We start from the raw sequence: 16,348 nt of genomic DNA on the forward strand, positions 1-16,348 counted from the left end.
ACTGGCCCTAGGTCACCCAGCAGCTGAAGGTGGAGGAGCGGGGAAGCGAACCCGGTTCCCCAGATTACGAGACTACCGCTCTTAACCACTACACCACACTGGCCTGCAATGGCTTTTAGCAATGGCTAAATCTGGTGGTGGTTCAATATGAGTCATGCCAGGGGTGGGCAACCTAAGGCCTGGAGGCTGGATGTGGCCCAATCACCTTCTCAATCCGGCCAGAGGACGGTCCGGGAATCAGCGTGTTTTTACATGAGTAGAATGTGTGCTTTTATTTAAAATGCATCTGTGGGTTATTTGTGGGGCACAGGAATTTGTTCAATCCCCCCCCCAAAAAAAATATAGTCCGGCCCCCCACATGGTCTGAGGGACGGTGGACCGCCCCATGGCTGAAAAAGGTTGCTGGCCCCCAAGTCATGCAATACTCCCATGGCCAGCGAGTTTGCCAGTTGTTCACTGCGTCGCTTGCAAGAACTACTGTACAGGGTCCTAGGTGTTGGTGCAAGTGTGTATGTGTGTGTGTAAAGGAGAATTCTTGAATGCCAAGATTCAATTTTGGGGCAAGTACTCTTTGGAGAGACAACCTTAGCAGAGGTTTAAAGTCACAAAATATGCAGCAAAGTAATGTGTGGAAACATAGGCTCTTAGACATTTTAAATATCCCCTACCAAGTAAATTCCAGAATGTCCACTTCAAAAGTTTCTTTCCAAACTTTCCCATTCCCCCCAGCACAGGAAAAAGACCACATTTAGTAAACACGTTTAGAGTTTACTTACAAACTCTCCAAAGGTCAGAGTCATGTGCTTTACCATACATCAGTCAGAAAAGTTACAGAGGCAGTAGCACTTAAATTAGTTACAAAGTGATGAAAGTTCCTAAATTATTGGTATAGTGACTCAAGAATGCCTGCCAACCTAGCAGTTCGAAAGCACCCCCGGGTGCAAGTAGATAAATAGGGACCGCTTACCAGCGGGAAGGTAAACGGTGTTTCCGTGTGCTGCGCTGGCTCGCCAGGTGCAGCTTGTCACACTGGCCACGTGACCTGGAAGTGTCTGCGGACAGCGCTGGCCCCCGGCCTCTTAAGTGAGATGGGCGCACAACCCTAGAGTCGGACACGACTGGCCCATACAGGCAGGGGTACCTTTACCTTTTAACTCAAGAATGGCTTATGAGAGCCGGGTGGTTGAGCTGATGTCTGTGTTATCAAAATTGTTTTGTGAATTACTGCTGCTGAGAATGTAATTATCATTATCTGTAGTTTTCAAAAATTAATCTCCCTCTGACCTTACTTTTTACAATCTCGCACCCTATCTGTGTACCTGCAACTCAGGATAACACTTCATTCATCTGATGAAGTGGGGTGTGGGCCACAGTTTTTCTTGCCATTTATATTGGGACTTGATACTCAAACCTTGATGACTTGGAATGAAATTAAAAAGAAGATGAGGAGTGTATTTGATTTCTTTTGCATTTTCTTAGCTTGCTTCTTTTTATGTACAGTGTTTCATAGTTGTTAAGGGGCATATAAAGGTCTTGTGTATTTCTTTATTTGTGTGAAATAGTCATTCACTCCTATAATCTGCCCACATGTAACAGTATCCTTGCCATCCAAGTTTCCACTTTTCTCAGTTCCCACATTTTTTGAAGTCAGGTGGATGGTGACCAGTGAAGTTGTATTTTTGTTCTGGCATCTTGGCTGTGGGATACTGTCCCTAAGGAGACTCACTCAGTGCTGCCGATCCTGATGTCTGTTCCGCACCAGATAAACATTTTTTATTGCCTGATGCTTTTAATGCTAACTTGTTTTAGATCTTTTCCTAGCAACTGTGGATGTTCTTCCTTTAACTTATTAATGTTGTTATTTATGTTGTTAGCTGCAAGCCGCTTAAAATATTTGGACTAGATGTAAATTATCATAATAAATTATTGTATATGCATATAGAAAGGGGATTTTTAAACTGTGCATGTGGGATTAAAGAACAAGCAAATGAAATCTGGCATTCAACCTTGCTAGATTCAGTTTTGCTTTGTTAGTTTTCAGAAGAGCATTGCTGATTCTGATGAAAGCAGTGTTTTTGTTGTTATGAAAGTATGTAGTGCTATATTTCTTTGTTGCGGTATTTTAACTTTCCACATACTTACATGTTGAATAATTCTATCATTCAGAAAGTGTTCAGTGTGAGCTGACAATATATTAGAGAGAAATGTTTTTCAGCAAAAGAAATGTCCATAATTTACCCGTTTCTTTGCTTGTTTATAGGTTGCAAAGAAACTGGGCCTGAAGCTAAATGAGGTGGATTTCTATGAGCCTTTTATGGATGAACCGGTCCATGTCCCTGACAAGCCATATACAGAAGAAGAGCTGGTTGATTTTGTGAATGAGCACAGAAGGTATCAATCATGGAACTCAGAATAGTACCCCTTGTCCTATAGGGTCAGGGCATCCCAGTTGCAGTGCAGACCCTCCAAGGGTCCCTATTTTCCAGGGACCGTCCCAGATTTACAGAAGCCGTCCTGGTTTCTGATTTGATCCTAGAACATCTCCCTTTTCCTAAGGCCATCCCAGTTTAAATGGAGAAATGTTGACGGATATGGAGTTGTGCGACTCCCAAGCCAAGGAGATTAGTAACACTATAAACTTTAGAAAACATCTGAAAGCAGCCCTGTAATAGTTTTACTGTTTTTATAGATGTTGGAAGCTGCCCAGAGTGGCTGGAGCAACCCAGTCAGGTGGGTGGGATAATAATAATAATAATAATAATAATAATAATAATAATAATAATAATGGAACAGGACGTCCCTTTTTTCATCAGAGAAATGTCGGAGGGTATGAGTTCAGGTGTCTGTCTTCCCAATCTGTCTCTCATCTGAGAGTGGCAAACGTCCTATTGAAGGCTTGTGTTTTACAGGCCCTGCTTTGTGGTGATTATTGTGGTGATTATTGATTATTGTGGTGTAGTGGTTCAGAGCGGTGGACTCGTAATCTAGTGAACCGGGTTCAATTCCCCGCTCCTCCACATGCAGCTGCTGGGTGACCTTGGGCCAGTCACACTTCTCTGAAGTCTCTCAGCCCCACTCACCTCACAGAGTGTTTGTTGAGGAGGAGGAAGGGAAAGGAGATTGTTGGCCGCTTGGAGACTTCTTTGTTGTTGTTCAGTCGTTTAGTCGTGTCCGACTCTTCGTAACCCCATGGACCAGAGCACGCCAGGGTAGTGATAAAGTGGGATATCAAATCCAAACTCTTCCTCCTCCTCCTCCTCCTCCTCCTCCTCCTCCTCCTCCTCCTCCTCTTCTTCTTTTCCTTCTCACAGCCTGCACAAAAACCTCTTCATGAGTGATTTGCAGATATTTGGTAACTCAAAATGGGGGTGTATCAATACACCAATAATTTGGAAATCCTGCAGGGTTTATTTATTTGTGAAAAGAACAATAGAATGGAGGGTTACTGAGTGGCACACAACATTATAATCTGCATGGCCATGTTTGCATCCACACACATACAGTACATGGATTGCAATGAAGAATTATTTGCAGCTTGTGTTGCCCAGGGATGTAGCTAGGATTTGTGGAGATATGGGCCCACCACCTGTGCTTTAGATCCTTGCCCATCCTGGCTAATAAAAGCTGCCAGAGAAGGTCTGGCCACATAGGTTTGTGTTGTGCCCAATTTCTCTTTTTAGCAAGGTATAATGCCATCTGGCTTCAAGTAAGAGGAGGTAAGGCCACTTTTTGAAAAGTTGTCACTGGACTTGACAGCATTACACAACTATTGGTCAGTCTGAAATAGTTCCTTAGGGGGCAAAGTGTTGCCCAAACAGAAACAGGTGGTGGCGTCTTGGTTCCAGGTTTCCCTAGATGAAATTGATTTCCTAGGCCCATTTCAATCTGGCTTCAAGTCTGGTCATGGAACAGACATGAACTTTGCTGCCTTAGTAGATGACTTTCACAGGGAAAGGGAGCGCATTCCTGTTGATTCTGCCAAATTCTTTGGTGGCATAAAATACCATAAATCCTTCTGGATGTTGGTGGTCACCATTGATGCTAACCCTTTAAACGTATGCAAATAGTAGGTGGATAGAAAAAGATACATTTTACTTGCCCAAAAATGGAAATCAGAAGAAGTCCTGACGGAAGAAGAATGGATACAAAAATTTGTGGAATATGCAGGAATGGCGAAACTTACCAGAAAAAATAAGAAATCAAGATAACAAACTTTTGATAAAAGAATGGAAATGGTTTATTGAATATTTACAAACTGTAAACAGATAAGAACATTGGCAGGATTATTGTAATAACCTGCAGTTTTATAAGAGTTTGCATTTAAAGTAGATGAATAAATGATTAAGTTAATTTGGAATATGCAGAAAATATTTAAAAAATTAATTGAAGGAACCGCAGAAAGAGGGGGAAGGAAGTTGAGTTTCAAAACATTAAAATGATTGTAAAATTATTGAAATGCATAAAATTGAAAATCATAAATAAAAATTATCAGAAAAGGCCTCTCCTCTTCACGGAGGGGAGGTGTTGTGAGCGGGAACCACTTCCCGCGCTGGCAGGGGGCATGACTCAGCCCCCTGCATCTCTGAGTCTTGTGCCCATGTGACGCTCACCAGCCAGCCTATAAGGCTGGGTGGGTGCGTGGCTTAGCTGTATTTGAATGACCGCGGGCACACGGACTCTCCCTTCTTGTTCCTGGCTTCCTCGGATCACCCGCCCACCCTCCTTTAGGTTTCTTCCTTCTTTTCTTGACCTTGCTATGGACTTTGGTTGGTCACCTTGGTTCAGTGGCGTAGCGTGGGGGGTGCAGGGGGGGGCCGGCCGCACCGGGTGCAACATCTGGGGGTTAGGGTTAGGGGGCGCAAATCCACGGGTTAGGGGGCGCAAATTACTTGCTTTGCCCCGGGTGCTGACAACCCACGCTACGCCACTGCCTTGGTTGTCCAGGGGGCCTGGTAGGATTTTTTTTCCACTTGGCAGATTGGCACCAGCCACTGGGTTTATTCACCTACCTCATAGCAAATCGTCACAACTTTGTCAGGTTTGGCGGTTAGGCAAACGTGTTGTGTGTTGGAGAGGAGGTTGTGGCCATCGCCTGCCACTCCCCTTGAAGGGTATTCTGTTAAAGGAAGCCTGCGGTTGTGGTTCCTGTCCTATGCCCTGGGGGTGGCTAGGGCCATGGCTTGACCCCCGGTGAGTCTAGGGGAAAGCTTCCAGTTGATTTGCATCAACAAGTTCCCCCTACTGGTTGTTAACCCTTGTGTGACTCCCGGCAGAGCGGGCAGGAGTCAAGTATAGTCTGTCCGATCCAATGCCTAAGCCAATGCCACTCACATTCTGTAACCAATAAATTTGTGGCCTTCTTAGCCCACTAACCTAAATACTTGTGTCCATGTGTATTATTTTCTCTCCAAGCGGGGGTGGGGCCTGGACTCACAAAAGAAAAAAATTCAGTGGTACCTCGGGTTACATACGCTTCAGGTTACAGACTCCACTAACCCAGAAATAGTACCTCAGGTTAAGAACTTTGCTTCAGGATGAGAACAGAAATCGCAGTGGCAGTGGGAGGCCCCATTAGCTAAAGTGGTACCTCAGGTTAAGAACAGTTTCAGGTTAAGAACGGACCTCCAGAACGAATTAAGTTCTTAACCCAAGGTACCACTGTACATGATATGTTGTGCCTGGATAGAGTCTATTCCTCCTTGCTCCCACGTTGTTGCTGTTTGTGTTAATGGAAATTGCTGATGCTCCCGTATGGTTTGGAATCAGACTTACTGCAGTTGTAAAAAAAGATGGACCACTGTGTCAATCTGGTTTAGGCCTGCCAGTGGAAGTTCCTGTCTTCTGAGTCTACTTTTGTTACACAGAATCTCACAATCATAATCACCATACAGATTCACCCATAAAACTGAGGTCTCTATTCTTTCTTTTCAGAGCCACACTGCGCAAGCTGCGCCCAGAAGATATGTTTGAGACCTGGGTAAGTGAAACAAACTGGGAGCACTGGGAGCTATAGGGATGGGGATATTTTCGTGAGGAAGTATCTAGTCTAGCTGCATTGTCAAGCACGCCCGTAAAGAAGACTCAGAATGCAAAGTAGATGGTAAAATTGTTATGCTTGCTACAACCAAATCCAAGGCATCTGGGAAGGTGAATTATGTCATAAGGAAGAATCACAGCCCTCGGATCTCCTGGGCATGTTAACAGCTGCAAACCGCAGCCATGCAGCAAAGAACTGGGAAGAAATTACACCCCCCCCACTTGCTACTTGAAGCTTGGGTATGTGAACCTGGGACTCGTGTAGCTCTGCTATCCAGCACTCACCAGGGGGGCACCCTCAAGGACCAACCCCCCCCCAGTCAAAGGCAGTATTCATGAAAATAGTGTACACAAATATAAGAGAATTTGTCATATGTATATATGGCAAAATCATGAGCAAAATGCATGCATTATAGGGGGGCCCAAACTTTTTTCAAAGAGGGCCGACCAAAGTTGAAAGTTGTTGAGCTTTTTTTAGGATTAAAGTTGTTGAGCTTTTTGGAATAAACTGCCCCCCCGAACGGACTTTGGACATACCTGCATTAGGAGAAAGGCACATGAAGACGAATACAGATGACTTCAAAAAATAATACTAATTCTAAACTGATGCAGAGATAGGGTGAAGCGAAATCAAGGGGGGGGGGGATTTTGAAGCACAGATAAACCAAAATGGACAGATCCATCCATTGGTAGTTGAATGGCAGCCTCTGTTCTCTAACACACTGGGAGATGCTAGGAAAATGAAGCCCGGTTTTCTTCCACTGCATCAGAGATGAGCCTTTGCCACTTGTTTAATGAGTTATCGACTTTGGAATTGTGTTTGTGCTAAGACAGTTTGAATTGTCTTGTGGGGAGGGGGGGTGGAAGAAAAGAAACACACAAACCACACATTACAGTGGACTATTTTTGCTCTCATTTCAGTAGTAAATCTGCTCCAAACATCTCTAAAGCCTCGTTCTTACACTTCCCCCACCTTCCCCCAGAGATGTTTTCCACTTATTCTTTTAGCTCTTCATTTTATGGGGGTTCTGTAACTGGTGGGCTCAGAGGGGAAAGAAATTAGCATTTAGATGGATTTTTTTCCTCTTGCATTAATACCAATTGAAATTGAAAGGTGGGATTGGTGGAAGACAAGGAACATGAGGGTTTTCCATGGTATAATTCCAAGATGACATTCATAGCAGGTGCACAATAAACAACCTGACTGCCAACTCAGATGGCCTTTGCCAATATAATTTTCATTGTGCCCAGATACCCAAGGCCTTGCTGCCAACCTTGTGGCTTTTAGGAAGAAAACCATCCCAGATTTTTTTTTTTAAATGCTAACCTTTCTCAATTCTCTTTTCCTCTTATTAGATTTTACAGACACCCCTGCCAGAATCTTTTTGTTCCTTTCTCCCATTCCTATGCCCCAACTGTCCCCTTCAATTCTCACTTTTGGACAGCACCAGAATGAACCTTCTGTGATTGTTTGGTTGCCTTACAAACTTTATGGGTGATCACGACCTGTACGAAACCACTTTAATGGTCCTTAATGACTTGGAGTCTCTCTACAGTCTTTGAAATGTTATAGCCATCAGAATTTTGTAGAAAGGTGGGAGCCCTCTTAACTTCGTAAGCATTCCTCATACTAAGTTACAGGAGAACCATGCAATCTTGCCTCCTATGTTGGCCTTTCCATCTTGCTGTATAAAGTTGAATGCATAAAAGGAGTCCTTACATGCATGCAACTGCATATACAGAAGGCTTCTTTTGTTCTTCAAATAATTGAAAACCCTGATGGTGCAGATCCCTGATGGTGTGGAAGCCCAACATTTGTGTTCAGCCATACATATTTACCTCCGAAAAGTGATGACAAACCTAGACAGCATCTTAAAAAGCAGAGACATCACCTTGCCGACAAAGGTCCGTATAGTTAAAGCTATGGTTTAAGTACAGTAGTGATGAATGGAAGTGAGAGCTGGACCATAAAGAAGGCTGATCGCCAAAGAATTGATGCTTTTGAATTATGGTGCTGGAGGAGACTCTTGAGAGTCCCATGGACTGCAAGAAGATCAAACCTATCCATTCTGAAGGAAATCAGCCCTGAGTGCTCATTGGAAGGACAGATCATGAAGCTAAGGCTCCAAGACTTTGGCCACCTCATGAGAAGAGAAGACTCCCTGGAAAAGACCCTGATGTTGGGAAAGATGGAGGGCACAAGGAGAAGGGAACACAGAGGATGAGGTGGTTGGACAGTGTTCTCGAAGCTACCAACATGAGTCTGACCAAACTGCAGGAGGCAGTGGAAGACAGGAGTGCCTGGCGTGCTCTGGTCCAGGGGGTCACGAAGAGGCAGACACAACTAAACGACAACAATGTGGAGCAATCAGGGTTGGGCAGAGTGATTTGCTGATATTCACTATCTGATGTGTTCTTGCTTGCCATTTATACATTCACTGACCACATGATGGAGTTGTGTGAAAAAGGCTGGAGTTTTCAGTTGGGAGTTTTCGATTGCTGGGGTTTGGGCCACAGGAGAGAGCTGGTGAATTGACTAAATACAATGTTTAGTCAACGGTTGTTCAGGTGCAGTTCAGATTAGTAACTGTGCTACATGTCTTAGACAGAATCTATGTACTCCCCAAGTCTGCTTGAGTCATTATAAATAAGTGGCTTGCCATATGTGTTCTGGGACACTTTATCCCTCTGCAAGAAAAATAACTTGTGGAGGAAGAGCCTTATGGACCATGGAACCTGCCAATCAATCACAGGAATAATAATAATAATAATTTATTACTTATACCCTGCCCATCTGGCTGTGCCTCCCCAGCCACTCTGGACAGCTTCCAACAGAATATTAAAAACACAATCAAACATCAAAAACTTCCCTAAACAGGGCTGCCTTCAGATGTCTTCTAAAAGTCAGATAGTTGTTTATTTCCTTGACATCTGGTGGGAGGGCGTTCCACAGGGAGGGTGCTACTGCCGAGAAGGCCCTCTGCCTGGTTCCCTGTAACTTGGCTTCTCGCAGGGAGGGAACCGCCAGAAGGCCCTCGGAGCTGGACCTCAATGTCCGGGCAGAACAATGGGAGTGGAGACACTCCTTCAGGTATACTGGACTGAGGCTGTTTAGGGCTTTAAAGGTCAGCACCAACACTTTGAATTGTGCTCGGAAACGTACTGGGAGCCAGTGTAGGTCTTTCAAGACTGGTGTTATGTGGTCTTGGCAGATGCTGCCAGTCACCAGTCTAGCTGCTGCATTCTGGATTAGTTGTAGTTTCCGGGTCACCTTCAAAGGTAGCCCCACGTAGAGTGCATTGCAGTAGTCCAAGCAGGAGATGACCAGAGCATGCACCACTCTGGCGAGACAGTCTACAATGAAGACTGGAATTCATTGTAAGGTTGTCATTATTGACTGCTGTTGGACCCAAACAAGGATGACATTCTATTGGTAGGAGCCATGAGTATAAAATGCGGAATTAGCATATTGAGGCAAGTCATTTAGAACCCTTTCCAGTGTATCTCCACCTTGTGTCTGCTCATTTATTTTCAGCTCCCCACTGAACTTTGCCTAATTTTTTTTTGTTGATTCTGTTCATATTTATCTTTCTGTTAATTTCTAGAAACACTTCTAATCATAGATTTTTCTTGACATTCTCTGGTTGACCGATCTTCAGGTCCATCTCCCCATGCCTAGTGCACTGTCGTCCCTAACTTTCCGCTCACCAATCCCATGTTTCTTGTCCACAGGAGGATGACCTCGATGGCATTCACATTGTGGCATTTGCTGAAGAAGATGACCCAGGTAAGGGATCTTTCTTTGTCCACCTTTCTGGAGCTCAGAGATCAATGGAAATTACAACATATCCCTTCCTATGTGCAAGAACACAAGAGAGCAGATCATGGAATAAAACCATTTGCTTGGATATTTCTAACCCTCCTATGTCTGTAGGATTCATACTTGGTCAGTGATACTTTTCTACCTGGGGACAAAAGTAAAGGCAGCAATAATTTGCTCCCTCATGCTTTGGCTGTGTTTGAACTGCACAAATGTGAAGTAATTTACTGCTGACGTAAATGCAAGAACAAGCTACTACTGTTTGAAAGAATTGTTGTGAACACACCTTTCCTTTATGTGAGAGTGTGTAAATCTATCGGAGACTACAGTTCTTGCATTTCATGGCTACGGACAGTGCAAATATGTTGCTTCATTTCAATATTATTATTATTATTATTATTATTATTATTATTAGTGTACAGCTTTTCCTGAGTTGCAAAACTACCTCAGGGATTTGGAGGAAGGGGGCCAGTGATATCAGAGGCACCAGCTAATCTGCACTTTGTACAGCCAACTGCTGCTGCTCACAGGAACCCTTTCCCTGCAGCTCAGCTCCTTTGTTTGGAGGGGCTTCCAACATGGCTTTGTTGCTCCAGTAATGTTTTGTTTACATGCCATCTAAGTCATGAGGCGGGTTCTTCATGCAGAGGAGAAGATGGGCAAAGAAATGAAGAGATTACCGGGCTACTCCCCATGTCCAGAACAGAAAGGACAGTTGAATGGCAATGAGAAAATGCAGAGGGCCAATATTTTTTATTTACTCTCTTCTGCCACTGGCAGGGTTGCTTGGGACATCCTGTTCTCACCCTGATCTGACACCTATGCATGAGAGGAACTTAGACCGTATTTCTTTTCAGATGGCTTTGAATTCCTGGAAATTGTCAAGCAGGTTGCTAAAGACAATACCGACAACCCTGAATTGAGCATTGTGTGGATTGACCCAGATGACTTTCCTCTGGTGAGTACGATGGCCTGGCGTTATTGTCATTTTGTTGTAATTTTCCCAGTGCTCCAGATAGATTCATAGGCACCCTCCTATCCACTTCTACAACGGCAAATCTCCTAGAGATGAACTCTGGCACGGAAAGTACCATTCTGCCAGCTGTACTTGGCTCAAATTAACCCTTACTTTCTGGAATGTGTTGGTGGAGACAAAGGAGGAAAGGGGAAGAAAATATTGAACGAGAAATGGAGAACAACAGCCCAAGTCTTGCAAAAATAACACACACATTTGGATGGCAACCTTTCTTTCCCTCTAGTCTCCCACTTGTCAGGCCCCATTATTTATTTGGGTGAACTTGGATGTGTGCACCGCTTAATAAATCACCATATCTATATGAAATGCTTCCCTTTTCTTTTGCTCCTACAGCTCATTGTGTACTGGGAAAAGACCTTCAAGATCGACCTATTCAAGCCACAGATTGGTGTGGTCAACGTCACAGATGTGAGTATCAGCAAGTTCACATACCTGGTAGCTTTAGGTTCAAGGAAGAGACAAACTGACATGGGGGCTATCCAAAGTCCAAAAACTGGATTTCTTCGTTTGGCGCACCCATGCTCTTCTCTTCTTCCAGGTATCCCACTGCAGTATACTTCTAGGAAGTCCTCTGCCAACTTAAGTCTTGCTTATTTCAGAGACAGAACTATAGTTGCGTGTTGAGGATGATCATATACATGTTCAGACTCAGGACTGGTGTCCTACTTATGGCTGTGGTGGCGCCAACCCTGATCCATTGTAGATAGCTTGGAAGTCAGTTCAGTAGCAAGTGGGGGGGGGAGGAAAGCCTGCTGATTCCCAGTTATGGCATCTTTCCTTTGATTCATGAAGTCAATAAAGTGGTAACCATCAGAAACTTGGAGTGTTTCGGTTTTCAAACGTTCTTTCGGAAGCCAAATGTCCGATGGGGCTTCTGTGGCTTCTGATTGGCTGCATGAAGCTCCTGCAGCCAATCAGAAGCCGTGCTTTGGAAGTCGAACGTTTCACAAGTCGAACTTCAGAATAAGTTAGACAAGATTCTTGCCTTGCGTAATTGATTCTAAGAGCTAAATTTGAGCTTTGAAATCTCTTAAGGACAGAAATAAAACTGGCTGAATATTGTAAAACATTCTGTATTGCAGTCAGCCTCTGCCCCTTAGAGAAGCACTAGCAGTGAGATTAGCAAACTGCCCATAGGTGGTTCCCCGGTTCAAGTGGAAGACATGAGGGAGGCACAGAAAACTCAGTGCTGTCATGAGTATGCATGCAGTCTGAAGAGGAGCAGCCCAGAAAAAGCGTTATCTGCTTGATTCTGTCAATTGCTCTTAATTTGAAAAGCAAACATTTATTTCAGCAATTTGGCAGAGCACTGTTCTGTCAGGAGTGAGATATCTTGTTCAAACTATTATAACTGACTATAGGAACCACCAAACTAAAGAGGGCAGTCTTGTATTTCTGTTTGCAAATTGTGTTCTTACACCTGATAAATTTTTAAAGGTAATGGTAAAGGTACCCCTGCCCGTATGGGCCAGTCGTGTCCGACTCTAGGGTTGCGCGCTCATCTCCCTCTAGAGGCCGGGAGCCGGCGCTGTCCGAAGACACTTCCAGGTCACGTGGCCAGCGTGACGAAGCTGCAACTGGCGAGCCAGCACCAGCGCAGCACACGGAAACGCCGTTTACCTTCCCGCTTATAAAGCGGTACCTATTTATCTACTTGCACTTAAGAGTGCTTTCGAACTGCTAGGTGGGCAGGAGCTGGGACCGAACGACGGGAGCTCACCCCGCCGCGGGGATTCGAACCGCCGACCATACGATCGGCAAGTCCTAGGCACTGAGGTTTTACCCACAGTGCCACCCATGTCCCTTGTAATAAATTTTTACAAGCATTTTATTTTCCCAACCATCTTCCACACTTCATACTGGAGGCCGTCTGCTCCCAAATCCAGATACAATGATCAACTGACTCCGTATGGCACCTACATTTATACCTTTTATCGTTTCCCTCCTTTTTTATTCCATGTTTCCCATACTCCTTTCTGTTACTAATTTATTCATAACAGACCCTTCACGCTAAGGTCCCAGAGCAGGTGACAGCATTAAAAACAATATTAAAACAACTTACAAGCCTTCTCTTGGTGATAGTGGTTTTTATTGGGAGTCATTGGTAGCCCCTCATAGAACTGTAGAATTGGAAGGGACCGACGGCAATGCTAAAATCTCAACTAATGTAGAATAGAACTTGCCAACTGTCACTTGTTAAAAACAGTTCATCCTGTTCTGGGATGCTGAGGGAATGACTCGGATGCACTCCTGTTTACAAAGAAATAAAAAAATCTGGGATGTAGTTTGGTTTGAGAATTATGGTTATTATTATTATTTTACTGGAGCCAACTTTGTCTGGCAGGTAAACCTTTCAGGAGGTGTTAAAAATAATGAGGTAAAGTGTGGGTTGCTTGAAATCTTGTCTGTAGATGGAATTGAGACAAAGGTGAACTTTTTGTTGTCTGGTTTGTTTGTGGATTGAGATTTCAAAAGGGTAGCTCAGGGATCCAGATGGTGGGGGGTGCTTGCAGAGATGAGAAGCAGCATATAGGAAGAGCTGAAGAACTCTAGCCTGGTGCAGAAGGAAAAAGCTAGGGCTGCTAGCCGGCAGAAGAGCCTAAGAACTCTCCACTGAAATAATATTACTTAAAAGAATTTGAGGAAATAAAAAAGAGTTTTAGATAGGACTAGGTGGATGTATTTATCCTGTTTTATTTCCCTTGCCCTTTGGGGAATGTTTTATGTGCACAAAAGGTAAAGGACCCCTGACAGTTAAGTCCAGTCGCAAACGACTGTGGGGTTGCAGCGCTCATCTTGCTTTACTGGCCGAGGGAGCCGGCGTACAGCTTCTGGGTCATGTGGCCAGAAGGACTAAACTGCTTCTGGCGAACCAGAGCAGCGCGCGGAAATGCCATTTACCTTCCCGCCGGAGCAGTACCTATTTATCTACGTGCTTTCAAACTGCTAGGTTGGCAGGAGCAGGGACCGAGCAATAGGAGCTCACCCCGTCGCGGGGATTCGAACCGCCAACCTTCTGATCGGCAAGCCCTAGGCTCTGTGGTTTAACCCACAGCACCACCCGTGTCCCATTTTATGTGCATATAACCATGCTAACACACACCCCCCCCCGCTAAGAAAAATCTTCTTATTTTTTAAGTAAACTTTTGAAACGCCAAAGGTGTTCTCGAGGTCCAGCAGAGCGTAGATTGTTTCATGGAGGCTGTCAGGGGGGTTAAATGAAGAATTTCCACCTGGGGACAGTGGGAAAGTCTGGGGAAGGGGAGAGCAAACGAGTGTGGTGAGGTGCTCACATGGGCAGGGGTGTGGCTGGGGTCCTGTGACAACTACAAAAAGGAATGTGGTGCGGAGGGAATTGCAACTTTTATTTCTATTCATTGTAACTTTCTATGTATGTATTGCCATGTATTGTTCCATGCACATCTCAGACGGCTGATTCTGCAAATACTCAGCAAAAGTCCAGTGGGGATGAACTGGGCTTACTTCAGAACAGTTTAAGGGCCAGTGCTTAGAGCAAAAGCAGTGCAAGGGGGAGGAGTCATAGAATCGTAGAATTGTAGAGTTGGAAGGGATCTCAAGGGTCATCTAGTCCAACCCCCTGCAATTCAGGAATCTCAGCGAAAGCATCTATGACAGATAGCCAAAAGGAAAGTTGGACTCTCACTGCTTACCCTTCCCACAACCTCCTTTAAGCACTTTTCTCCCTCAGCTGAGGAGAAAACACCTAAAGGAATTGGAAGGTGGTACGCCGTGGTCTAAACCACAGAGCCTAGGGCTTGCCGATCAGAAGGTTGACGGTTTGAATCCCCGTGACGGGGTGAGCTCCCGTTGCTCGGTCCCAGCTCCTGCCAACCTAGCAGTTTGAAAGCACATCAAGTGCAAGTAAATAAATAGGTATTGCTCCAGCGGGAAGGTAAACGGCGTTTCCGTGCGCTGCTCTGGTTTGCCAGAAGCGGCTTAGTCATGCTGGCCACATGACCTGGAAACTGTCTGTGGACAAACGCCGGCTGACTTGGCCAGTAAAGTGAGATGAGCTCCAAAACCCCAGTCATCCACGACTGGACCTAATAGTCAAGGGTCCCTTTACCTTTTAACACCTCTCATTATACACATAATTGGGCAGATCAGGATTTAAATGTTTAGTTTGGCCCAATCTCCTGCTATTTTACATGAAGCAAATCTTCATTTTTCTTTCTATACTGCCTTTTCTTTTAGGCTGATAGTGTCTGGATGGATATCAGAGATGATGATGACCTCCCAACAGCTGAGGAATTGGAAGATTGGATAGAGGATGTACTTTCTGGGAAGATAAACACTGAAGACGATGATGTTGATGAAGACGATGAAGATGAAGATGATGATGATGACGACGATGACGATGACTAGGTTATGGCACTTTGAAAGCATCCGGACATTAAATTTATATTCCTCAAGATGTTATGCCTCCCAGTGTTCTCCCTTAAAGGGAAGACATTTAGGACTTCCAAAGTCTGTTTCTAAGGGTCACTGAAGGCTTGCTGCCTTGTTTTCTTTCCTTTGTACCCATCTCCAACATATTTCCTATTCTAACTTCCAAAAGCTCTTTCCCAAGCATAAGACAATAAAAAAGGTGACTGCATGACATTTTTGCTCTCTGCAGATCTGTTTATTTGTAATAGCAGCAGAAAAAAGCATGGAATTATCCCAGTGGCAAGAAGGATGATTATTTACAAGGGCTGAGAGCTTCTTGGATTATCGCAAAAAGATCTTAATGTTTTGGGTTGAGCTTTGCTCAACTTGTATTTTTAAAACAAGCTCTCAGGGTGAACTCAAGGAGAATAATCAAGCAGACTTTGTAGGATACGTTTTTAAGAAACCACTGCTATGTCCCCCTTAGGTGTGGTAAAGGGATCCCTGACCATTAGATCCAGTCGCGGACGACTCTGGGGTTGTGGTGCTCATCTCGCTTTATTGGCCGCGGGAGCCAGCATACAGCTTCCAGGTCATGTGGCCAGCAGGACTAAGCCGCTTCTGGCGAACCAGAGCAGCGCACGGAAACGCCATTTACCTTCCCACCGGAGCGGTCCCTATTTATCTACTTGCACTTCAACGTGCTTTTGAACTGCTAGGTTGGCAGGAGCTGGGACCGAGCAACAGGAGCTCACCCCGTCATTGCGGGGATTCGAACCGCTGACCTTCTGATTGGCAAGCCCAAGAGGCTCTGTGGTTTAACCCACAGCACCACCCGCGCCCCCCTTACTTCATTGTAATTCCCCTGATTAGAATGATCAGGCTATTTACCCTGTATTGTTAGTATTATCAGTTATGCCGTTATCTGTATTGTTAGCTGTACCAAGCCAACTGCAGATTAAAACGAAGCTCTGAAAATTTAAAAAGCAGCTTTGTCTACTAACTAAGCATAAAATGAGTTAAAGTCAGTGAAGAATGAATAAGAGACACATAAGGAGGGGATAAAG

General features: G+C 44.6%; 1 protein-coding gene across 1 annotated transcript in view; it reads left to right on the forward strand.

Moving 5' to 3' along the window:
- Positions 1-15,515, forward strand: part of CASQ2 (calsequestrin 2) — a 29,258-nt gene extending 13,743 nt beyond the window's left edge. The window contains exons 6-11 of the mRNA XM_083593743.1: positions 2,261-2,391; positions 5,932-5,977; positions 9,769-9,823; positions 10,714-10,814; positions 11,226-11,300; positions 15,108-15,515. Of these exons, the coding sequence (XP_083449869.1) occupies positions 2,261-2,391; positions 5,932-5,977; positions 9,769-9,823; positions 10,714-10,814; positions 11,226-11,300; positions 15,108-15,278 (579 nt within the window). The 3' untranslated portion in view covers positions 15,279-15,515. The remainder of the gene's footprint in view (positions 1-2,260; positions 2,392-5,931; positions 5,978-9,768; positions 9,824-10,713; positions 10,815-11,225; positions 11,301-15,107) is intronic.
- The last annotated feature ends 833 nt before the right edge of the window (positions 15,516-16,348 follow it).

The sequence above is a fragment of the Podarcis filfolensis genome, assembly GCF_964270895.1.
Source record: "Podarcis filfolensis genome assembly, chromosome: 17".
Lineage (NCBI taxonomy): Eukaryota > Metazoa > Chordata > Lepidosauria > Squamata > Lacertidae > Podarcis > Podarcis filfolensis.